At 32.7% G+C, this 25,991-nt stretch overlaps 3 protein-coding genes across 4 annotated transcripts; 1 reads left to right on the top strand and 2 right to left on the bottom strand.

Moving 5' to 3' along the window:
- Window positions 1-310: 310 nt before the first annotated feature.
- LOC139516268 (homeobox protein Meis2-like) lies at window positions 311-7,196 on the bottom strand. Of its 2 annotated transcripts, none has more exons than XM_071306265.1 (5): window positions 7,102-7,196; window positions 5,026-5,302; window positions 3,159-3,217; window positions 1,508-1,582; window positions 311-1,032 (listed from the first exon to the last, which is right to left on the bottom strand). In XM_071306265.1, coding segments are annotated over exons 2-5 (477 nt in total). In that variant the 5' UTR covers window positions 5,028-5,302; window positions 7,102-7,196; the 3' UTR covers window positions 311-691. The 2 variants fall into 2 exon arrangements, with proteins under 2 accessions (XP_071162366.1, XP_071162367.1); XM_071306266.1 differs by having other exon boundaries at window positions 5,211-5,302.
- Window positions 5,049-10,015, bottom strand: LOC139518150 (uncharacterized). Its single transcript, XM_071309843.1, has 4 exons — window positions 9,890-10,015; window positions 8,414-8,568; window positions 7,355-7,418; window positions 5,049-5,134 (listed from the first exon to the last, which is right to left on the bottom strand). Exons 1-4 carry the CDS (start codon window positions 10,008-10,010, stop codon window positions 5,049-5,051), a joined length of 426 nt encoding a protein of 141 aa, XP_071165944.1. The 5' UTR covers window positions 10,011-10,015.
- A 5,869-nt stretch (window positions 10,016-15,884) lies between these two features.
- On the top strand, window positions 15,885-17,773 carry LOC139516260 (uncharacterized). The gene has a single exon (XM_071306258.1). It carries the CDS (start codon window positions 15,906-15,908, stop codon window positions 17,592-17,594), a length of 1,689 nt encoding a protein of 562 aa, XP_071162359.1. The 5' UTR covers window positions 15,885-15,905; the 3' UTR covers window positions 17,595-17,773.
- Window positions 17,774-25,991: the final 8,218 nt, after the last annotated feature.

Genomic DNA, 25,991 nt, shown 5'->3' with positions numbered 1-25,991 from the left:
GCTATAATTACAAAGGAATAATAATGAGGTAAATCTTAAAGCTTTAATTTAATTGGTCACCCCACTACAGGGCAACTCTTCTGATTGGTTTAACAATGTCATGTGACAAAAAATTCAAATATTCCATGGCACAAAAACATATTCCTTCAACTGAAGAGTTGATGTTTGACAGAACATACTTTGACGTGGAATGCTTTACAAAGTCATGGCCATTCAAATGTACATTTATTTTGATCATCATGAGGTATGCGGCACATATGTGACCAAGACGTGTTTCTTGTCCAGAGACAACAAAATACATATATAATACTTGGCAACTCATTGTCAACATGAACTGCGTTTTTTTTTTAATAATACTTTTGCGTAGTTTTCCCCATATCCCATTATAACAAGTTGTGAAGACTAGTTTTAAAACTGCAGTCAGTTGTCGACTCCCTTACTCTGTTAGATTGACTAGCACACCAGTTACTTCCCTTGGCTAGCCTGCAACCGTTAGGAATTAGATTCCACACAATGAGTGACTGCTAAATGATTGAGAGATCACCGTGATTGTAATAAAATAGGCCGTAGTTTTAAACTACCGTACCCACAAATACTTGTAAGTCACGCTTTATTCCTTGGCTTAATTATGTTCGCAGGCCAAGCCAAATTTCCTTGTTCTTTTTAAAGCACAATGTTTTACTCCTGATTTTTATCCAGCATGAATATCCTGAATGTGTGCACCCATACTGTCCAAGCTGCCATGTAATGGAGGACTTTGAGCAGATCCCATTGACATGGGACTCATGCCGTGGGCTCCGTGTCCCATCATCATATGATGCGGATGCCCTGGTATTAGCATTGCTTGCGAATGAACTGGTGGTCGTAACTGTGACATCTGAGAGTATGAACTACTGCCAGTGACAGCAGTACTTCCGAACATGTCACTACTATGCATACCCTGAACTCCAAGCATATCGTATCTTTGTCCTTCCATATGAGAATATCCCTTCATTTGATCATACATTTCACTACCATGTCTTCCTTGGAACACTGGAATTAAAAAAAATTAATAATATTAAATTTTTTATCATGTAATTAATTCTTTCAAACTTAAATTGTCACTTTATAAGTATGCATTGCTATATACTTTTGCTTTGCTTATTTAAGCCCAATATGACACAGAACTTCAAAAAATGTCTTATTTTTTCTTCTACATGTTATTAGGTAGCTGTCTCATTTGTATATACCCAATATCTCCTTCACATTCAATCTCAATATTAATTCAGAAAGATTTCATGTGCTTTAACAATTTGTACATTGTTTGTTTTCTATGAGCTTATCCTTTGAACCAATTAAGCTTCACATTAACTTTTAAATTGTGAACAAATTACACTTAAACTGTGAACAAATTTACTCAACCTTTGATGAACTATTAAGCCTAATCTGAGATTAACAGATTCATCTTAATCTGATCTTTCAATTTATCAGAACACAAAATATGTACAGGGGTGTTTAAACTACTTACTGTGAGGACTCATATGTGCCATGGCCTGGCTATCCCAACCCATACTCTCTGGACTATATCCATGACCTCCTGGTGCTGAAAAGATTAAGACAATGATTATGTTTGCCTTAGTATTTATCTTTATGAAACATCTGTTTTTACATGCAGTATAATTATTTTGTATTCAGATCAAATATTTGTGGTTAGAAACTTCACCGATTGTATTAATACTTTCGACATTTGAAATTTCGACAAAATTAATATTACTGTTTTGAACCTAAAGTGCTATTAACAAAAAAACACTTTTATTGCCGAACAATAGTGCTTATATACATAGTTTTTTTGAGAGAATATCTTACTCCTAACAGCATGTGAAACAAAGAATGGCCTTGTATAAACTGAAAACAGATAGGGAACACTTAGAGGTACATCTAGATCACATTTAAACCATTTAGTACCCACTTACAGACCCTCGTTATGAGGGAAGAGGAATTTCAATTGGAAAGATTTTCGCTCCTCAGGAGATGTGAGATTCTGTCAAGAATAACAAGCTTAAAAGAAATGCAATTTGCATAAGAGCCATGCCACCAAAGATAAAAGTTTCATCTCAGAGTTTTACCTTTAGACTGCTTACAGAGAGCTAATTAACAACAACCCACAGATGAAAACTAAATTGCTGATGATATATGCCAATTTTGTGTTAAATAGCTTTTTAAAATATCAGGATACCGAGGGCGAAAATAGCCTTGTAGATAAAAAATATCAGCGCACAAGTGAGAAATTGATAGAAAAGAAAATAAAAAGCAAGTTTGCATATATTTATAAAGCACTTAAGTACTAATTATTATGCAAACTACTGTTGAAGTTCCGCAGAAACAAAGACCAGAAACAAAGACGACAAAAATTAATATTTTTATTACGACATAAAAAAGTTTGTTCCTCAATAAAAGGCATCAACTTGCACTATACTAGAAGGCACTAAATGCTTTATGAATTATGTATAAAATCTTTAAGGTTTTTAAATATATATAACTGGAACATGCAGAAGGAAGTAAATTTAGTTAATACTTTTCTCTTATTTGCATATTTTTGACAGTTGATGGGTTTATGGGTTTAATATTATGTAAGACTACAATGGTTTATTGTTTCATTTGCAACATGCCAAAATGACCGTGTCATGAATTTTATAGAGAAAAACCAATGGTAATGTGGTTATAATGACAAATGTCTTCATTTCATTTCCGTCATTTTTATACCTACTAAACAATATACATTAGATTTTAATTAAGAAAAGGAAATCATAATTTTTGTGTTTATTTTTTTGTTCGTATTCTATTGTCAGGTTGGCATTCTGCAAGTCACAATAATTTATAATCCTTAAAGCTTAGGCAATTAAATGGCCATTTGGATTGAAATTGAAATGCTTGATGTATTTCCATACCAGAAGGTTTAAATCCAGAAAGGGGGAGGAGTGTAAATTTGCATAGTTAAAAATACATGGAAAGTTTTATGTTTTAAAATTGAAATGAATTTTTCAAGTTTGATTTTTTTTTTAGGTTATTAGTATAAAAGTTTGGCAAAAAACAAACTAATATTTTGTATAAGGGAATTAATATATACTAATTGCTGAAGTGTCCAGTGGCAAATATTACAAAAATATTCATATTCTTACCTGCTCTATTTGATTGGTCAATCATTGGTTGCACTATTCTTCGCCTTGCATTAATAAACCTGGAATTTAAAAAAAATAAAAAATAACTTTTTAACCAATATTATTTTTGCACTGGCCTTTTCTAATTATCAACAAAATAATTTGACTTTGGCCTAATTGTGGACAAACTGTCACTAAGGAATGATTAATGACTGATATACAAGTGAGGCGCCACACAAAAACCAGAGTCTAGATCATCATTTGCCAAGATTTAGACAAATTCTCATTACTAAGGTGACCTCTGACCTCCCCTATCAACCTCAGTACAGATATTTACTTCTAAATTATAACCGAAACTTAGCCAAATTTCACAGTTTATCTTCAAATTGTTGACAAAAGTCTTTAAACCATTCAAAAATGCATTTAATTCATGATAAATGTTTGTTGAGAAATGAAATGGATCAGAGGAGAAGGCTGGTGAAAACATCTTTTGCCCTAAATTACTTCTTTAGAGCCATTAAAAGTTTTTCATGAGATTAAGTTACAAGTTGATGAGCCTTTCGGATTCCTATGCCATTAAATTCCTCATCACCCTGCAGACAACCCTAATGATATTATTCTTCTCATTTTTATTTATTTTTGCTAATTATTCCAATTCCCAGATGTAAATATAGAATTCATGGGGAACAAACTGCTAAGTAACATGTTGTATACAAAAGCAAACACTACTAGTAACTTTAATATGTAATAAGGCAAGGTTGATTTACACATATGGTTCTACTTTCAATAATCACCAAACTTTTATGCTAAATTCTTAAAATTTCAATACAAATAGACAACAAACACATGAAAATTCCAAAACTTTTTCAACAAAAACATAAAATTGTTAAAAAAAAAAAATTGTCCCTACACTTCCCCATTTTTTCCAACCGCTAACAAATTTTTATCTATCTTGTCTAACTATGAAGAAAAACCTTTCTCACATGTTTACAAAATGTTTTGAAATTTTCCAAGTTGATTTGAAGTTTTTCACACCCAAGTTGATTCTCTGCTCATTTGTATGTGATAGATATCAAAGACTTCAAACAGATACTCCAATTACTTAAATAGCTACAACGATTTGAAATCTTCAAAACTTTTACACAGATACAAGTTGAATCTTCTTCATTTAATAACCCATACATATTACATCAAACAAATCAAGCAATTACTCAAATAGCAGTGAAAGTTTGCCTTTTGAACTTATGCATGTTGCATTCCAGATTAATTGTATCATAGAGGGCAATTTAAACGTTGCTTAATGTGCAAACAGACTGCTTGCTTTCTGGTTGTAACAAAGTCAATACTGTGTGTTTACACAATCAGATTCAGAGTCAACACTTGTAGGAGAATGCCTTAATGAATTTGAGGAAGCTGATTAAATCTAAATATTATCTTGTCCAAACTCCCAATATAATCTTCTAGGTCTTTGTTTTCTTAACGAATTTCCACTTTATTTGATATGAGTAAAAGCTTTCTGAGTACTGACTTAAAAAAAAATTGCCCTCCTAAATATCTTATTTATTTTATACTGTATATAATTTGAGAAGAGTAAAAGCTTTCCGAGTACCGATTAAAAAAATAAAATGCCCTCCTACTAAATATCTTGTTTATTTTATACAGTATATAAAATATCTACTTCGGTTTCTTTAGAAAATTTTAAACTGTAATTTAGATATAAATTAAATAGAGTCATACGTATAATGTCATTAATTCATGGTACACGACACCTTAGAACACTGAAAAAGCAATGGCAATCCTTAGCGTAAACTTGGATCCCCAATTTGGTACCAATTTCTCTTAATGTGTTCTGTCAGAACTCAAATCAGATTTAGACATTTAAGCTTACATTGTTAGTTATGATAAAATGGGCTACTTCACGGCTTCACTAGGAGAAAATGGACACCAGCTAGCCATTGAGACACTTGTAACTTCTTGTATTCCAATAATCATTTCAACTAATGGAGTATTAATTAATAAAATTCAGACTGTTCTTTATTAAGGAACTGCTGTCGCTGGTTGATTGAGTTTTACCTGTTGTACCAGTACTTGTGGTCTTGGAGCAGGATGTTGATGAGTCACTGTGCGCTGGATCCTCACTGGTCTCAATCCAGGAATTATAATACCTATCGTAACTAGAGGCTCTAAAGAGCCTGTGTCGCTCACCTTGGTCTGGTGCATATTAAATAATGGACACAGATAAATTCATGACATAATTGTGTTTTGGTGATAGTGATGTGTTTGTAGATCTTACTTTACTGAACTTTCTTGTTGCTACAAATATCTCTTGTCTATAATGAACTTGGCCCAGTAATTACAGTGGAAAATATTTTCTACAAATTTACAAAAATTTATGAAAAATGTTAAAAATTAACTATAAAGGGCAATAACTCCTTAAGGGGTCAATTGACTATTTTGGTCATGTAAAGTTATTTGTAGATCTTATTTTGCTGAACGTTATTGCTGTATACAGTTTATCTCTATCTATAATAATATTCAAGATAATAACAAAAAACGGCAAAATTTCCTTAAAATTACCAATTAAGGACAGTAACCTAACAACGGGTTGTCCAATCCATGTGAAAACATCAGGGCAGATAGATCTTGACCTGATAAACAATTAAACCCTGTCAGATTTTCTCTTAATGCTTCGGTTTTTGAGTTATAAGCCAAAAACTGCATTTTACACCTATGTTCTATTATTAGCCGTGGCAGCCACTTTGGTTGATTGGCCAGGTCACGCAACACATTTTTGAAACAAATTACCCCTATGATGATTGTGGCAAAGCTTAGTTTAATTTGGCCCAGTAGTTTCAGAGAAGAAGATTTTTGTAAAAGATTACTAAGATTTACGAAAAAATGGTTAAAAATTGACTATAAAGGGCAATAACTCCTTCAGGGGTCAACTGACCATTTTGGTCATGCTGACTTATTTGTAAATCTTACTTTGCTGAACATTAATGCTGTTTACTGTTTATCTCTATCTATAATAATATTCAAGATAATAACCAAAAACAGAAAAATTTCCTTAAAATTACCAATTCAGGGGCAGCAACCCAACAACAGGTTATCCGATTCATCTGAAAATTTCAGGACAGGTAGATCTTGACCTGATAAACACTTTTACCGCATGTCAGATTTGCTCTAAATGCTTTGGTTTTTGAGTTATAAGCCAAAAACTGCATTTTACCCCTATGTTCTATTTTTAGCCATGGCGGCCATCTTGGTTGGTTGGCCGGGTCACGCCACACATTTTTTAAACTAGATACCCCAATGATGATTGTGGCCAAGTTTGGTTTAATTTGGCCCAGTAGTTTCAGAGGAGAAGATTTTTGTAAAAGTTAACGACGAAGGACGACGACGGACGACAGACGACGGACGACGACGACGACGACGGACGCCGGACGCCAAGTGATGGGAAAAGCTCACTTGGCCCTTTGGGCCAGGTGAGCTAAAAAAAAGTGGTAGTGTTTGAAACTGCTGTTATCCTTCTCAAAGTTACAGTGAAACCTTCTACATGAAGTGAAGATCACACCCCACTGCAAATTTAAATGAGTCTTCAGTTTAATGTTTTATCATATGATATCTATGCCATACTGCAGACAACATCTATATATATTTAAGGTCATTACAATTTTAAATCAACTATTCTTTATTCTGTATACAAATATTGAAAAATTCATCTTGAAATATGATTATTTTTTTCAACAATAGATTTTACTGGATTCTTGATTTCAGGGTAACCACAAATTAAAATTTTCAACAAATTGCAAACTTTGTAAAGAAAATTCCTATAAGGAATGTATGTAATATCAAGCAAACCATGAAACTGCAAGTTTATATCAATCCATGAAAGTTGTTCCACATGAAAATAAATAAATCCACGTAAGTAACACAAGTCTATATAAAGGGCATAAATAGTTACCTGACAACATTTTCATGATTGAGACGAGACAGTAATTTGACCTCCCTGGTAATTTTCTTGTTGAAATATTTACTTTTAGGATTCAATGGTATTCTCTTATATAGATATAGGAAGATGTGGTGTGAGTGCCAATGAGACAACTCTCCATCCAAATAACAATTTAAAAATTAAACCATTATAGGTTAAAGTACGGCCTTCAACACGGAGCCTTGGCTCACACCGAACAACAAGCTATAAATGGCCCCAAAATTACTAGTGTAAAACCATTCAAACGGGAAAACCAACGGTCTATTTATTCTATCTAGTTTATTTCTAACCTGTGAAAAAGAAGAAAAAAGTTTGTTTACAGTGTTAATAAAATCATGATGGCTGAATATACATATATTACAAAGATGTCTTAGACTGATTAGACTACAGAATTGTCAACTGTGCAATGCAATCTACATGCAGTGAAATTTGTTAAACCTAACTTGTCAGGAACTGATGATTTAGTTTGGATTAGACAGGTGATCAGCTTAAAAGTTCTGATTGATGAGTTCACTTAAGACAGTTTTTTGGCTTATGCAGTATTATATTTTCAGAAATTTAACTGTTCTGTAAAAGTCCTTTTTTTTTAGTTCACCACTAAGAACATAAGGGGTAATTTGAATGTTTGTACAGCAATTAAAAATATTAATATATGTCATTGGTTGAATATTCATTGTTTAAGATGTTGTTAACCTATCAAAACATGTGATGAAAATCTATGACAATATTACCCAGAATGCTTTAGATTTTGAAATGGCAAACTCGTTGGTAATCAAAACAACTAGTTTCAGTACTGAATGCATCAAAACCTGAATTTCAAAAAGGAATAATGAACCATCAGATGATTAGACACCAGACTTCATGCAAAAAAACAACAAATCACAAAATTGGGATCAACACCCTTATTTGGCATATCTTTTCCAAATTTCACATTGTAATGAACATGTGTGCTAAGTTTATAGTAGTTGTAACCACAAATTAAAGTAAAATTTCTTTAACCAAATATTAGTGTGACTGAAACAGGAAAGACCAACTAACAACAGACAGACAGACTAAAGACCAGATTGGCACACCGACCTGACATAAATAAGCCTCCCCTTAATTCAGCTTTTTTAACTTCTTTGAATCAAGCATTACTGATGAGTCTATTGAAGACAAAACGTGAGTCTGGTGCAAATACAAAATTTCAATCCTGGTATCTATGATGAGTTTAATTAAACCTGCTCAATTAAACAAGAAAATGGAGTCTAGGACACAATACAATGCCTATTCTGGATTTAATTACCTCAATGACATCACCAAATCCTCCTTTCCCTAGGGACCTAAGGACTTCAAATTCATTAGTTAGACGGGACTGTCCACTGGCCTCTAAAGCCGCGATGAAGGGTAAATCAGCTAAGTCATCATCTTCTGAATCATTGTCTTTGTTTATGTCTTGTTCTATAATTATAAAAATACTATTACTCATCCTGTTATTTTTCCTTTTTTTTAAATTATGATTTTTAGGTTTCGTAAGTATTGAGATTTTGAAGCTGCTTGATAACAACTATTTAATTTCAAAATAATTATAAACAATCAGAATCTTAGGTGAGTTTATTATTACTATTCAAATGAAAAGACAATCTGGAGTTGATATCAAGCAATATCCAATTCTCACAAGTTGTTGAATTCATTTCTCTTAAGTGGTTAAAATTCTATTAATGTTGAATAGAAAGTTTGAATAGATAGAATAGACTCATTGATCTTGTCTTTTGCACATACCAGTATGATATCATATGTCCTGTTCCAGTGTCAAACTTCTTCATCAGACAATTTAAAATCTGATTGAACGCTCCAGAATGTGATAAAATTTGTCAAAAATAAAACTTTGGGGTAATCTCGCTTGCCAATGGGGAAATGTACATATATTGGAAAGACATTTGTCTGAAAAATAATTGATTTTTAAAAATGCATAGTTAAATCCTAATTTGATGTTTTAATTTTTTTTTTTTGATGTAAATTCCATTTCTGGCTCAAAGGCTTGTCATAGTTGGCTTTTATGTTGATATTGTTTATAAAGCCAATAAAATTATATATAATCCATATACACTCATCTAATTAATCATTTGAATACACTTATGGTTATCAATTAAAACAGTAGTGAAATCTTTAAAACATTGTTTTAATCTGTATAATTGATTTTGTTTTTGAACAATTAAAACATAACTAAACATACCTTTTGGCCACAAGCACTTAAAAACGAAATTAAACTAAGTGCATGTTTTAATGTTGTTTTCTATAAGTTTCATTAGAATGGAGATAACAATATGTATTTTAAGCTCAGACAACATCAATGGGTAATTTGATGATTGCAAATACACATTTACTAATGCGTCCCCAGAAAACTTAATTTGCAACCATCAAATCACCAATTGATGCCGTCTGAGCTTAAAATATAGTATTGTTATCTCCATTCTATGAGACTGATAGAAAACAATGTTAACTAACGTGTAGCCAGTAAATTTAATTTGTGACCATCAAATCACTAATTGATGCTGTCTGAGCTTAAAATACAATACAGTTATCTCTTCATTGTACAACTAAACTATACTCATTTTGGGCCTTTTATAGCTGACTATGTGGTTTGGGCATTGCTCATTGTTGAAGGCTATACGGTGACTTATAGTTGTTAATTTCTGTATCATTCTGGTCTCATACAGAGATTTGTCTCATTGGCAATCATACCACATCTTCTTTTTTATATAACAAATACACAACATACTTTTCTCGTTTTCTTCTGTAGCAGCAGGTTTGTGAGGAGCATAATGAATGGTGTGTGGTAATTCTTCTTTGATAAAAACTATGGTCCAATAATTGATACACTGACCAGCAAGGTCTCTCATCTTTCATTAAACATCTAAAATAAAAAAATAAAAATATGTATGAAAATTTTCTATTGCAAATGACATTATTTAAGAAATTGATTTTAGATTTCATCTGTCAAAAGCTTTACACTTATATAGATATAGGAAGATGTAGTATGAGTGTCAAAGAAACAACTTTTCATCGAAGTCACAATTTATAAAAGTAAATCATTATAGGTCAAGGTACAGTCTTTAACATGGATCCTTGGCTCACACTTATACATACTTGATTATATTTCCTTTCAAGCCAATAATTCTGATTTGGTGAAAAGGCAAAGTTAAATTATTTAAACTATCTTTAAGTTTTTTTTAACTTATGAGTTAGAATACCCCTTTTTTTGGTATGTTCTGCCTCACTTTTCATACAAAAAAAGGGGGGTAACATAATTACCAGAGTGCTTAGATGATTTTTTTTTTATAAGTATTACTTCTAAGTCAGACTAATGAATATATAAGTCATACAACACTAATCATACTTTGTTAAGAAATCTTGAAACACAGGAGGGAAATTTTGTGGTATTTCTGGCTTGTCTGGATCAGCATCCAATCCAATAGCTACAGATAACAGAATCAAACCCTGTAAAAAAGAACAAGATAGTGAATGATAAAAGGCTTTAATAATTTATCTTTTTTTTTTAATTTTATTTTCTTCTTTCAAAAAAGTGACTTTGGAGACTTTATCTTTCATGTTCATAGCTTCATTTTTTAAGTTGAAGGACACTCAACATGTATATATAACTCTTTCTGTTTGGAATTCAATTTGTCTATTTTCCATTTTCTGTTTTCTTGGATTTTTCTAGGTTGTTGGTTTGGTTATTTTTTTTTGTTTTTTTTTTTTGTTTGGTTTTTGAACTTTTTTATTATTTATTTTGGGGGTATTTTACAAATATAATTGAGCTACAAAGTACAAAAGAAAAGGCCATATAAACATGTCATTTACAATCATTTATGTTTCCATCTATTAATTCAAGTATAAATAAAATAAATTGCTTCCCTAATCACAGCTGGATACAACCGCAGATGTCCAACCCTGAAAAGTTTGGGCCAAAATGGACAAATTGTAATCAAATTTCTGACACAGAATAACTGTAGCCAAAGAACTTTAAGTTGGTTATATGATTTGAATTTATATTCATTTTTTTTGCTATTGTGCAATACACTATGCTATTGCTAATTGACTCCCCCCCCCAAAAAAAAAGTTGACCAAATTTTCTTTTAATTTCTGGAATCTGAAATAAGAAAAATTGTCCCCCTTCCAATTTTTTTAACCTCCCTCCCTCCTTTTTCCCTTATTCAAAAAAAAATTCTTTCCTCAAGATATTGTCAGTATCTCAATTCAAATTTCTAATGGAGTTTGGAACTAAATACATCATAACAGTTTTAAAATATAAAATGACATACATAGTCATGGCTGAAATTAATATTACATGTAATTACTGTGACAGCTAATCACCTCAAGAAAATCATCATTTCTTAAAAAATTATTTACTAGCAGTGTCAGGGAGGTACTCAAACATTGTTCTTTAAATTGATTTGGATTACCATCCTTACACTGCTTTTATACTGTCTTAATTGCCCTTTAATCAGGAAAACCCTTGTTTTCCACCTATTTTGCACCTAATTCCTAAATGGTTTGAGTCATAAAGTCAATTCTAACCATCCCTTTGTAGTATGGAAACTTGTGGTATAATTTCGGAGAGATTCATACACTTTACCACCAGTTATTGTCTGGAAACTACAAAAATACTTATTTGGGCCCCTTTTTTGGCCAAATTCAATCCCAACCTTTCTTTAGTGGTTATAAACTTTGTGTTAAGATTTATACTTATAACAAAGTTATTATCCGGAAACCATCTGTCTTCTGACGATGCTGATGATGACGATGACAACAACGAAGACAATATGATATCAATATACCATTGAAATTTTTTTAATTTTTGCGGTCGTATAAAAATTTAACATAACAATGGCCTTTTTTTCTCTTTAAATCAAGACCCTCACCAATTGATAAACATCTCCTTTTCCTCCCCTAACTGGTATCAGTTCTCTATGTCCTGAAAAATGGACACCAGGTCGGGAGGACTCCACATATAGATCAGACAGCCTGAAAAACAAAAATGGATGAAGTGGAAAATTTGCAACAACTTCTGTTGTGTATACTTCAACTTGCTGGTTTCAGGTTTAAAACTGAGGTAATTGCACATAACTACTTAAAGAAATTAGTACACAATATACACTTTTATTTAAGCTCATTTTATATTTTTTTCTCAATAATAAATTTATAAATTTAATATCAGAAAATGAATCATACAATTTTAGGTTTGGAGAAATTCAACTGTGCTTCACACATGTTTAAAGTTTCAGATAAGCAGCCATATTGGCCATTTTTGATAACAAATCTGCTTAAATGTTCCTCTTTGAATTGTTTTACACTAGATATTTTTGGGTCCTTTATAGCTTGCTGTTCAGTGGAAAGGGCATAGAATGAACTTGAAATTTGAGGCCAAAATCGGCCATTACCGGACCTACTTCTTTAAGGTATTGCACAATATCATGTTTTTTTGCAATTGCAGAGGTATGAAGAAGGTATGCTTTCTTTATCAGCTGATAGTTTACTTTGAGCTTGCTTGCAGGATTAGCAAGCATTCTTTGTTACATACAGCTTTAATTATATTGTTTTGCAATAATTGATTTAAATTGTATGTTTTATCTCTGTATGATTTAATTATATACATTGATCCAGATAAAACAAAAATACTTCAACCTCAAAATTTGTAAGCGTTCCGCAGAACCCAGTGTCTTGCTACTTTTGCTGTTAATGGCAGGCTCAACAAAAATGAGGAAAAAAATCAATAAAAATATTCCTCTCAATACTATCTTTTGATTGTAAGAAGCTTCTGTCCAAGTTTGGTAAAAATCCAGGATAGTTTATGCATCTCATAAATGATTTAAAAACTTTAACTGCAGACTTTCTGTAATGTTAACTGGAAGAAAAACTAAGTCCATTTATAAGTAAAATACTGAAAAATGGAATTTTGTTTTTAACAAATTTACTTCTGGATACTATCTCATGGTCATAAACAAGCTTCCGTCCAAGTTTGGTACAAATCCAGGATAGTTTAAGAAAGTTATTAAAACATTAACCAAGAAAACTAAACCTTGACCAATGAACCATGAAAATGAGGTCAAGGTCAGATGAACCATGCCAGGCAGGCATGTACAGCTAACAGTTCTTCCATACAACAAATATAGTTATATATAACCTATTGCTTATAGTTTAATAAAAAAAGACCAAAACACAAAAACTTAACACTGAGCAATGAACTGTGAAAATGAGGTCAAGGTCAAATAAAACCTGCGCAACTGACATATAGATCATAAACTATTTCCATACACCAAATATAGTTGACCTACTGCTGGTAATAGAAAAAAGAACAAAACTCAAAAACTTAACTGTGACCACTGAGCCATGAAAATGAGGCCCAGGTCAGATGACAACTCCCAGTTGGACATGTACACCTTACAATCATTCCATACACTAAATATAGTAGACCTATTGCATACAGTATAAGAAAAACAGACCAAAACACAAAAACTTAACTATAACCACTGAAGAATGAAAATGAAGTCAAGGTCAGATGACACCTGCCAGTTGAACACATACACCTTACAATACACCGAATATCTGAGATATGGACTGACCACCAAAACTTAACCTTGTTCACTGATCCATGAAATGAGGTCGAGGTCATGTGAAAACTGTATGACAAGCATGAGGACCTTGCAAGGTACGCACATACCAAATATAGTTATCTTATTACTTATAATAAGAGAGAATTTAACATTACAAAAAAATCTTAACTTTTTTTTCAAGTAGTCACTGAACCATGAAAATGAGGTCAAGGACATTTGACATGTAACTGACGGAAATTTGGTAACATGCGGCGTATATATACAAAGTATGAAGCATCCAGGTCTTCCACTTTCTAAAATATAAAGCTTTTAAGAAGTTAGCTAACGCCACTGCTGACTGATCACTATCCCTATGTCGAGCATTCTGCGACAAAAGTCGCAGGCTCGACAAAAACAGATTTATTTTTTTAAATTTACTTCAGGATACTTTCTTATGATCATAAACAAGCTTCTGTCCAAGTTTGGTACAAATCCAGAATAGTTTAAGAAAGTTATTAAAATTTTAAAAACTTTAACCACAGAGTGAATGTTATGTTTCCAGGCAGAAAAACTAAGTCCATTTACAAGTAAAATAAGAAATAACAGGAATTTTTTTTTTTACGAAATTTACTTCTAGATACTATCTTATGATCATAAACAAGCTTCTGTCCCAGTTTGGTAGAAATCCAGGATAGTTTAAGAAAGATATTAAAATTTCTAAAACTTTAACCACAGAGTGAATATTTGTGAACGCCGCCGCTGCCGCCGCAGCCGACAACAACGATGTCACAGAATGTAGGATTGCTATGTCTCGCTTTTTCGACTAAAGTCGAAGGCTCGACAAAAATCACAAGTCAAATGTTGAAAATGTTGCTTTTGTTGTCTATTGTGTTGGTGGATTGCTGTCGCATAGACAATAAATAATCCCCATCCTAATTATACATATTTAATTGAACAAGCATACACTTTGAATATAATTTGAACATCAGTTACCTACCCTTAGGTACTTATGTACCACATCTTTTTTGTGTAAATATTCTAATCCATACAAAATTTCCTCTGTGTAAGCCTTGATGATATCTACAGATAGTGGACGTGATTCTGTTATATGTATGTTGAGACTAGCACCTCCAGAGTAGTCCATTAAAATCTGTTTGGAAAATATAAATAAAAACAATTATAAGATATAGAACAAAATTATATAATGGTCTTATATATGCTACCGATTTCATGCTAAGAAATCAAATTGAAAATGTAAAAAAGAATTTCTCATGTTTAACACAATTGATAACAGTAATGTTTAAATATAATTAGTTGTAAATATGACTTTTCTGCATGACTGATACAAATGCAACAACATATATTTCTATTCAAAATATTGACTGAGACCCATTGTAAGTCACATGACTCATGTCATACCAATATTTGTTGCAAATGGTAAATGTCCTTTATGATGACTTGACATTAATATCACTAAAATTATAATGCTCTGTTAGCATCTTCAACCATAATAGCATTAATGGTTCAAATTTTGACTGCATCTCGTAAAAGAGTCTCTTCAGTACTGTTGGAAGCCAAACAATTTTAAAGTCTAAAACCTAATTCAAACATTGAAGGGCAGATCAAACCAAAATGGACAGAAGAGAAAGTAGTCTTAACAATGTGACCATCTGTCTCATTGCCCCGCTCATACTATCACATTTCTATATTCAGTAAACCGTGAAATCTGGTTCAAAACCCTAATTTATTTTTTGTTGATTTTTTAAGTTTCAAGTTGACATGACTACAACTTTATTGGAAACTACCCTAAACAAAACTTTAACCTGATCAGTGATCTGTAATATATGGGTGAAAATCATTATTTATCATAATTTTTTTTAAAGTTCACATCATTTTTGAACTTGATTTGGAATGGATGGATGCATTGATAAACAGAAAGCCTAACAGTCAAACAGACTAAAAAATAAGTAGATTATCTTAGGGACAGTCTAATTAGTTGTAAATTATTGTAGGCATGTGAAATATAATATTTATGGTCATCTCAATCATGGTATTTAAATTTACACAAACTATAAATTATTTGTTCACTGTTATCATGTTTCAGTATATTCACTAAGTACAAGGGTATTTAACTTATTGATCATAACAACTTAAAAATAGATCACACAAGGAAGTGAAATACCTGGGACACACCTGACAAATATGGCTTCCTCTCAGCCGTTTGGAGGAGGTCAAGTTCCTGTTAACTGTAAATTATGTAAAACAGATAGACCAATTCAGTGGAAATGCATGGACTGCAGTATTATGATGTGTGCTCATTGCAAGGAAAATGTACATTCTCAATTCAAAAATGCACTTGATCATAAGATCATCAAAAAAGAAGAGATTGGACTGCATAAGGAAGAACTGGATTTTACCAATATTAAGTGTAATGAACACACTGGACAATCATCATGTCTTTACTGTAATACATGTGAAATCCTAGTGTGTCCAACCTGTGTTGCTAAAATTCATAAGAAGCATGATTTAATCGAAATTAGTGATGCATACAACATCAAAGTAGAAATATTAAAAAAAGGACAAAGTAAAATGCAGAAGAGTAATTATAAAATCAACGCAAAGAAAGACCAGCTTAATAAACTAGTGTGCGCTGAAAATATAAAGTATAACAAGGAAAAAAGAAATATTCAAAGTCATGAGGAAACCGTAAAACAACAAGTAGAACAATATTTTAAAGAACTCAAAAATAAACTGGAACAGAGTCATGAAACTGTTTTAACATCAGTCAAATCTGATCTTAATGCTATATCATTATTCACAACCCAGAAAGAGGATAAAATCACTGAAGTCCAGAACTGTATTGACCTTTCCAATGCTTCTGAATTCTTCAAAGAGGTCAAGAAGATGGAGAAATTCACAGAAAACCAAGAACCACGAACCAGGCTTAGCTATACTTCTTCACCAACATTTGTTACAGGAAATTTGAACCAATCTCACATTGGATCACTACAAGATGATGGAAACTTGTCAGCAGAAATAAACACCTCCCTGGTCATCAATAATGAGTACCAGACTGAACTTGAGTTAATAAGATTTGTAAGTCCATGCCTTGATCAGTCAATTTGGATAAGTTCTGGTATTTATAAAGTGTTACAGAGAGTAAAACCTGAAGGAACCAATCTAAAGGTGCTGTCTAAATTTAACATTCATGTGTGTGGAATGGCAGTTACTCCATCTAATCAATTCCTTCTGTGTGTTTTGGGGGGAACAAGGTTACAACAAATCAGCAGTACTGGTGAACTGACTGATTCTGTTTATGATGTATCACCTTTACTTCCCATTGCTATCCATGTTATCAGTGACAATAAACTTATAGTAGGAGCTTATAATGGTAAACTAAAAAGAAGTGTAGTGATCATAATGAACAAGAAAGGAGACAAGGAGGCTGTGTATGAACATGATGAACATAATCAACCTTTATTTAATAACCCTAGGCGTATAACCACTACATGTAATGGAAATATACATGTAGCGGATAATATTTCAGATGATTGGTGTGGTAAAGTAGTTGTCTTAGGACAAGGAGGACATATAATAAACCAGTATACAGGTCATCCAACTATCAATAAGAGTAAACCATTCAAACCAGTAGACATTGTGACAACACCAAGTGACAATGTTGTTGTGATAGATGTGATTACCCGAATCTTACACATCCTCAACGACAATGGTCATTTGATTTCATATTTCAATACCAACGATATAGGAATAGAGTTTCCACATTCTTTTGCCTTCAACACAACTGGACAACTTTATATTGGATGTACTAAGGCTGTAGGTGATGAAGCTAAGGATGCAAAGCTATATGTAATAAACATTGAAGGATTTTAAAACTTTCAAACTTTAATGAAAAAGAAATATGTGAAATAGTATAAGGCAAACAATATTCATGTCATATGCATATGACAACTGGACTTACAGCTTACGAGTGAACTTACCAGAACTGATTAGACCAATATCTTGTATAACAGTTATTTCCCTTTTTATTCAAAATGTTACTTTTTAAGGATACCATGGATCAAAACTAAAGCCAAAGATCATAATAAAAATTACCTTAATTGATAGTGAAATCATTTTTAGTTTGATATATATCTGACAAATATGTATAAAAGGGGGACATAGTGTATTGACAATAAGACAGCAACTTAAAAACAAAAAAAGAGATCTAAACAAGAGAAATATATGTATCAACAAACAGTCTTCAATGAGATGTGAATATACCAGAATTATCATAATTAACCCTATCAAAAAATAAAATCAATTGTCGAAATAATTGTCAATGGACGTCTCCCCCTTTACTAACATAAATTTTTGGTTGGTTGATCCGTTGGTGATTGATTTTTGTTGGTTGTTCCAACATCCAACAAGATCTGAAGATATTTTCTAAATACTGGTTGGTTGGTTTATCGTTACCCAGTTATCAAAGTTAGAAATAAAAGTTTATATTGATCAATTGATTGATTGATTTGTTGATTGATAAGTGGATTAATTGTTAAGCAGTTATCACAGGTAGAAATGAAAGTTCATATTGATCAATTGATTGATTGATTTGTTGATTGATGAGTTAATTATTCGTTAAGGAGGCTCGTGGTTATAAAAATTTCAGAATTTTTTGGGTTTTTTTGGTTTTCATTACAATTTTTTTTTACTTTATTAGTTGTTACTTTATTTAACAGCAAAAATTATTCCAAAAAGTCAATTCGTTTTGACCCCAGATGACTTTCAAAATGTATATATCATCGAAAAAGCTCCAAATTATCTCCCTTTGGTGCAAAAATGCAATTTTACAAAAATGTATGCTTCTCTCGAAGGCAGATTGTGAGAATAAATGTCCGGTGACCCCATGTTTTTATTCTATATTTCTATTAAGTATAAGATGAAGTTCATTTATAGAAAAATATAGGGAAATCCTATATAAGGAAAAAAATTTGGTTTATACCCGCGAGCCCCCTTAAGCAGTCATCACAGGTAGAAATGAAAGTTCATATTGATCAATTGATTGATTTTATTCATGGAGGAAGCAGGAGTATCAACAGATATCCCTGAAAAATATGCCCAATTACTGGTTGCTTGATTGATTAATTGTTGGCTTGTAACACCACCTTCACACTTGGCTATATTATGTGATCAGTTTTATTGGTGAAAAAGCACAAACAGAGACCAACCAAAAATCTGTCAAATTACTGGTTGTTTGATTGATTGATTGTTGGGGTTTAACACAACTTTCACCTTTGGCTCTGTTTAGTGTTCATTTTATTGGCGGAGAAAGTTGGAGTACCAATAGAGCCCCACCAACCTAACGACCAATTACTGGTTATTTAATTGATTGATTGATTGTTGGTGTCTAACATCACTTTTCTGACAATTGGCTATACTACAGTGATCAGTTTTATTGGTGAAGAAAACATGAGTAACAACAGAGACCCACCAACCTAAAGCAGGCAAACTCCATTCTAGTCAATTGAAATCTGAGTCAAAAGCACCTTGCCAAATGGAGTTGAAACTCACAACCTCAATCTTCATAGGCAAGTGTAGATGGGAACTACTTAGACCACTCATCCACTGAGACTGAAAACTAGCTATAAAAAATTGCTGGAGAAAAAAGTTAACTGACAAAGATTTACATTGATAAATGTACACATTACATTCTAAACTTACTGTATAATAGAGTGATCGACAAGTGTGGGAGCATGAAAGTGTCTTAACAGTATATCATTCATTCATAATAAATAACATGTTTAGAGTCTTCATATACTGTATTACTGATAGATATCAAACTAACATAAGAGAAAATGTCAGTTCATTTCTATAGGTTGCTAGATTTGATGTCTGGCTACACAATAACAAATATACAAAATATAATGAATCTCATCCTGAATGTTTCTAAAAATTTGACAATCAAAAGAAAAATGAGTTTGTGATACATGAAATGATATTCATGGTCTCAAGTAGTTTATTTGGGCATGTTACATTGAACAAGTGAGGCAACTGTAAAATGTAGGCATAAGTGATCAGACTGATATGAATTGTACTGGACAATTTCAAAAAGCTTTGCTTTGAAATGATTCATGAAAAATGATCTGACACCCAGACTCAAGGCTCCAAAAAATGAATATGAAACACGAAAAAGAAACAGAGGCCCAGACTCCAGGCGCCAACAATTCCAACAAAAATGAGCTGTCGCACAGACTTGAGGCCAAAAACTTTAACCTGAAGCAGGACAAACTAACTAATGGACAGACAAACGGACAGACAAACAAACACACAGATCAGAAAACATAATGCCCATATAAATCGGGGAATAATAAATGGGGCATAAAAATGGGGCATAAAAATTGTTGTGTTTGGCATTTGACAGGAACAGTGCATTTCAAGGGTATCATATGTACATTCCACTTATATATTTTCCATATTCTGCTGAACTGATTTTACAACAGGTTCATCTAAATACTTATTAGCAGTTATATAGTTGAGATTAACATGCAGCAATTCTAATCATATAGATCAGGATTTCCTGTGGCACATATGAAAATACTGAATCTGCTTCTTATCTACACTAGTAACGAGGATCTCTAACGAGGTCTCCTTGTGGGATCTAATCCCAGATCCCGCTTATTGTTTAGTGAGAACTCTATATCCCACTTCTCGTTGCCATAAGAGCACATGTAATTACCCATGTCCCGCCTTTCTTCGTTTCCCGTTTTCACACTTAATCATTTGACTTTCATGTGTCACGCTTAAAAAAAATCAGCCAATCCCACATCACGCTTAGACCCCAATGAGTCCCATCTCGAACATTGTTCTGTTACAATTTATTTTCAACCAAAATTCTGACATTTATGAATTTTTCTTAAAAAATTGCTTAATTCTTTATTTCTCTCCTATCTTGATAATATGTAAATCATGTCCATAAAAATATTAACTTACATAAACTGTACATTCCCCTGCTTCCTGTATATATTTTATAGCTAAGTAGTGAATAAGATTTTTATGTCGTAATCGAATCAAGCTGTGTATTTCTTGTTCAATGCTTGTAATCTGGAATAAAGAAAGCAAGAAATTCAATATGTAAATAAGCCTAGTAATTTTTTTATATACAAATATACACTCTTAATACTGTGGATTCATTATCAATTGTGGATACCAATTTTGGTGAAAAAGGTGAACCACCAAATTAAATGTTCTACGAAGGATAAATTTTCTATAGGCTTGTATGCAGCGTTTTGCAAATTCACGAAATCAACTATCCACCAACATGTACGTTTTTCTTAATCTATGAAAATCGGTACCAAGGAAATTAAATGAATATACAGTAGGTTAAAAATAAATAGTTCTTTAATATTATTAAGATTTTATACAATAAACCACCATTGGGGAAAGAACGCAAGATCATCTACTAAGATGCAAGTATAAATTCTACAAAAAGGTCTGAACAGCCAACTGAAAACTGTGTATGATATTAGAATTAGGTTTAACTGGCAGATCTATTATGGTTCTTGTTTATTATATTGTCAGCTGTTCTACCCTCAGCACAATTTAGAGCTTTATTTGTTGTTAAGACACCTGCCTAATTGGGAGATTGTAAACTGCCCTCTAGATGGTTTTTTTGTTATTTATGTCAATGGGTTGCTGTCTCATTCACACATACCCACATTTCTATTTTTCACATGTATAAATCTCATCCATACAAAGTAAATGGCAACTACACAGAAGATATAAAAACCGAAAATTTTATATTCAAAGGGAAATAACTCTAGCTTTTAAATGTATATTAGCCACAAGGGAGACATGTATAATGTGTATGCTCATTAAACTGACTACAACCTACGGTACATAGTATGGTACCTGATAGAAGACTACAACCTCAGTTAATTATAGCTGACATTGTCACTTTCCTTGTTTTCAAATATAGAGTAACCTGCCTAATCCGACAATTGAGTATTCCAACATCCTGCTTTAACTGACACATTTTTCGGGTCCCAAAAGAGGGCTATCTTTGCAGAAAAAAAACCAGTATTGCGACACCATGCTTAATCAGACATTTTTTTTGGTCCCCAGTATGTTGGATAACACAGGATACACTGTATATTTATATATAAGATTTCTCTTGACATAACTTTAAATAAAACTGTCAGTGTGTGGACAGATGATTTTGAGGTTGGAAATTATAATGACATTGTTTGGTACACAGCTACTTTTGCATAGTTACTTTTTCTGTACTTAAAATCTGTAGTACTGGAAATTTACTTGTAATATTTAGTACTATTTCTTTACTTTATTATTATATTTCTTATATTTAGGTACTTGTATTTTCCAGTACTTGATTTGTACTCAAAATATTGGTACAAAAATGATACCAACAATGATCACAGTATTCCATGTTTGAACATCATAACTTCATGAGATTTGAAAAAGACAAACATTCAAAATGCTGAAAACCGTGCAACCAAAATGTTTTTGTGTGAATCTTTTGTTTTTTTGTATGCAAAATTTTCGAATTTTCACATTTTTTATGACGATCTTTCACTATATGCATAGTCAGTGAATAATTGAGAAAGAGAAATTGACAAAACATTTCCTCATAATAATCAGTGTTTGCATAGGCGGATCCAGGTGGGCCCTGTGGAAACAATTTGGTTGATTATATAGGGAATCACTGAAGCGTGACTGGAGCGAGTGCCCCCCCTCCCCCTTAGGTCAGTCAGCGGGCAGCGGGCCCCCCTTACAAAAAGTTCTGGATCTGCCACTGGTTTGATAATCTAAATTGTAAGATTAAGGTAGTTTTTTATTTGAAAAATCATGAAAATAGCTGCTTGGAAAAAACTGGAATGAATCAAACTACTTAGACACTGATAGAATGTTTAAATTCTTATTTATTTCATTTTTTGACATTAACCAATTAGGTTTTGAACGCATTTTTTTCATTTACCTGTTTTAAGTAAGTAGCACACTCCTTATCTTCATAATCAACTCTTTGAGTTCTCTTCTGTTTGATATGGCGCCACTTTAAAACCCATTCTGATATAGCTACTAATTCTCCACTGGCTGTATCTATCCCAGCATACACTGTACTACCATGGATGCTATGACCTAAAAAAACAAATATATTCTGTTAAAATTAATTTGCATAAAGCTACTAATTCTCCGTTGGATGTATCTTTCCCAGCATACACTGTACTGCCATGGACACTATGACCTGAAAAATATTTGCATAAAACCATAAGCGGATCCAGGGGGGGGCCTGGGGGCCCGGGCCCCCCCCCTTTTCGTGGGAAAAATTTGGTTGATTATATAGGGAATCATTGAAGCATGACTGGAGCGGGCCCCCTCTTAGGTCAGTCAGCGGGCCCCCCCCTTAGGAAAAGTTCTGGATCCGCCACTGAAAACTACTAATTCATAAAGACCTATATCTATCCAATCATTAAGTCCAAATAGCTTAGATGGATGAATGGACATAAAACTTCAAAAAACAATTATTTTTAAATACATATTCAGGACAAATCATTTTATCGTGATATGAGTTGAAACCTGTTCCCTACTAGCTATATAGACTGTTACATAGGAAAAAATCATCCCACCTAAACATAATATTGTTACTTTGAGTCCACCAACCAACCAACTTTTCTATTACTCCTAACTGCCCAGAGCATGGGATAAAAGCAGAGAAAAACATTTTTAAAGTTTTTGATATGAAACCAACTGCTGAACTTTGATATACAGACCCTTTCTGGATTAATTTCGTAGCCTTCATTTCCAATAGTTCTTATGCAAAACAAGTGCTATATTTTCCCATAAAAATCCCAATGAACAATTCTATAAATTTGTATAGGAAAAATCTGCATTAACCTCTACCCTGCAGAGATCAATCTGAGCATGTTCCCTATATAGTTCTTAAAGGCTAATTATTTGCATAAAACAAGACATAACCATGGAAACTATTTTAGCAGTTATTAAAATACTGACATAAACAGATCCAGTTTCAACCAGGTGCTCTGCAGGGCACAGCTTTTTACGACCCCAGTGGTTGAACCCTGAACAGTTGGGGCAAATTTGGTCACAATATTCAAGCTAGATTCTGTCTGAATTTGGATTGTGATCAAATATTTGACATAATATAGGTTTTTGTCACAAAATAAATGTGCTTAAAGATCTAACAAATCTATTGCACAATACTGTGCAATTGAAGATTTCTTCTTGAAACTTTTCAAAATTCAAAATTTGAAAAATTTTGAAAAAAAAGGAACCCCTCCAAAAAATGGTAAACAAATAATCCCCCCACCGAAACTTTTTGAAACCCCTTCAGAGCAATAACCCTTAAACTCAATCCCATGCTTTCCATTGCAGTATTGAACCTTGTAGTACAATTTCAGAGAGATCCATACACTTAAACTCAAGCTATTGTCATGATTGTTTGGAAACTAGAAACATGCTTCTTTTTGGCCCTTTTGTGGCTCCTAATTCCTACATATTTTGGCCAATTAACCCAAAACTTAATCCCAGCCTCTCCTTTGTTAATTGGTACATTGTGGTACAATTTCAGAGAGATCCATACAATTACACATAAGTTATTGTCTGGAAACTAGAGAATGCTTGTTTTGACCCCTTGTTGGCCCTTAATTCCTAAACTTTGGCCCCATAACCCCTTAAATGTATCCAAACCTTCTACTTGTGGTTTTAAACATTGCGGTATGACTTCTTCACAAGTTATTATCCTGAAACTAGAAAAATGCTTGTTTTGGGCCCCTTTCAGGCCCCTTATTCCTAATCAGTTTGGACAATCATCCCAAAAATCAATCCAAACCTTCTTTTTGTGGTATTGAACCTGCTGAAAAACTTTCATGAAGATATATTACTTAAACTTAAGTTATTACGCAGACGACAACATCATACCATTATACGATCCCAAAAAATTTTGGGGTCATATAAAAAGCAAGCATGAAAAACTTATATACTCTATACTAATAGGCTACAGACAAAAATTCACAAAATATTCAAACCTTTGTTAATACAGAGACTCATGTCATTCTTAGTAACAACTAAATGGAAAAGTAAATGTACTAAATTTTCGCAGGATGTCATACATTCAAATATTGAATTCGGTTTCTTACCTGAAAAAAGAAGAAGATTACACAATCTATTCTACATAAACATGTTTAAAAACATTACCTAAAAATGTGCCTCTATGTATTGTTCTCTCTGATTTAGTATTGAAGGCTATAACTACTATCCCTCCAGTATGATCTTTACATTGGGGATGTATTATAAAACATTACCTAAACATGTGCCTCTATGTATTGTTCTCTCTGATTTAGTATTGAAGGCTATAACCACTATCCCTCCAGTATTATCTTTACATTGGGGATGTATTATAACACATTACCTAAACATGTGCCTCTATGTATTGTTCTCTCTGATTTAGTATTGAAGGCAATAACCACTATCCCTCCAGTATGATCTTTACATTGGGGATGTATTATAAAACATTACCTAAACATGTGCCTCTATGTATTGTTCTCTCTGATTTAGTATTGAAGTCTATAACCACTATCCCTATAGCATGATCTTTACATTGGGGATGTATTATAAAACATTACCTAAACATGTGCCTCTATGTATTGTTCTCTCTGATTTAGTATTGGTATTGTTCTCTCTGATTTAGTATTGGTATTGTTCTCTCTGATTTAGTATTGGTATTGTTCTCTCTGATTTAGTATTGGTATTGTTCTCTCTGATTTAGTATTGAAGGCTATAACCACTATCCCTCCAGTATGGTCTTTACATTTGGGATGTATTATTAATCATTACCTAAACATGTGCCTCTATGTATTGTTCTCTCTGATTTAGTATTGAAGGCTATAACCACTATCCCTCCAGTATGATCTTTACATTGGGGATGTATTATAAAACATTACCTAAACATGTGCCTCTATGTATTGTTCTCTCTGATTTAGTATTGAAGGCTATAACTACTATCCCTCCAGTATGATCTTTACATTGGGGATGTATTATAAAACATTACCTAAACATGTGCCTCTATGTATTGTTCTCTCTGATTTAGTATTGAAGACTATAACCACTATCCCTCCAGTATAATCTTTACATTGGGGATGTATTATGAAACATTACCTAAACATGTGCCTCTATGTATTGTTCTCTCTGATTTAGTATTGAAGGCTATAACCACTATCCCTCCAGTATGGTCTTTACATTGGGGATGTATTATAAAAC

This window comes from Mytilus edulis, chromosome 3, assembly GCF_963676685.1.
Source record: "Mytilus edulis chromosome 3, xbMytEdul2.2, whole genome shotgun sequence".
Lineage (NCBI taxonomy): Eukaryota > Metazoa > Mollusca > Bivalvia > Mytilida > Mytilidae > Mytilus > Mytilus edulis.
Note: the sequence above shows the minus strand (reverse complement) of the source record. Positions and strands in the feature narration are given on the sequence as shown.

What these genes read in the sequence shown, in the direction of transcription:
- LOC139516268 (XM_071306265.1), bottom strand. An exon ending in TGACCAATCAAATAGAGCAG is followed by an intron (nt 1,583 to 3,158) that starts GTAAGAATATGA and finishes TAATCTTTTCAG; the next exon opens with CACCAGGAGGTCATGGATAT. An exon ending in GGCACATATGAGTCCTCACA is followed by an intron (nt 1,033 to 1,507) that starts GTAAGTAGTTTA and finishes TTTTAATTCCAG; the next exon opens with TGTTCCAAGGAAGACATGGT.
- LOC139516260 (XM_071306258.1), top strand. Translation starts at nt 15,906, where the DNA reads ATGGCTTCCTCTCAGCCGTTTGGAGGAGGTCAAGTTCCTGTTAACTGT.
- LOC139518150 (XM_071309843.1), bottom strand. Translation starts at nt 10,010, where the DNA reads ATGAGAGACCTTGCTGGTCAGTGTATCAATTATTGGACCATAGTTTTT. An exon ending in TACAGAAGAAAACGAGAAAA is followed by an intron (nt 8,569 to 9,889) that starts GTATGTTGTGTA and finishes TTATAATTATAG; the next exon opens with AACAAGACATAAACAAAGAC. An exon ending in GTTTGAATGGTTTTACACTA is followed by an intron (nt 5,135 to 7,354) that starts GTAATTTTGGGG and finishes ATACTCCATTAG; the next exon opens with TTGAAATGATTATTGGAATA.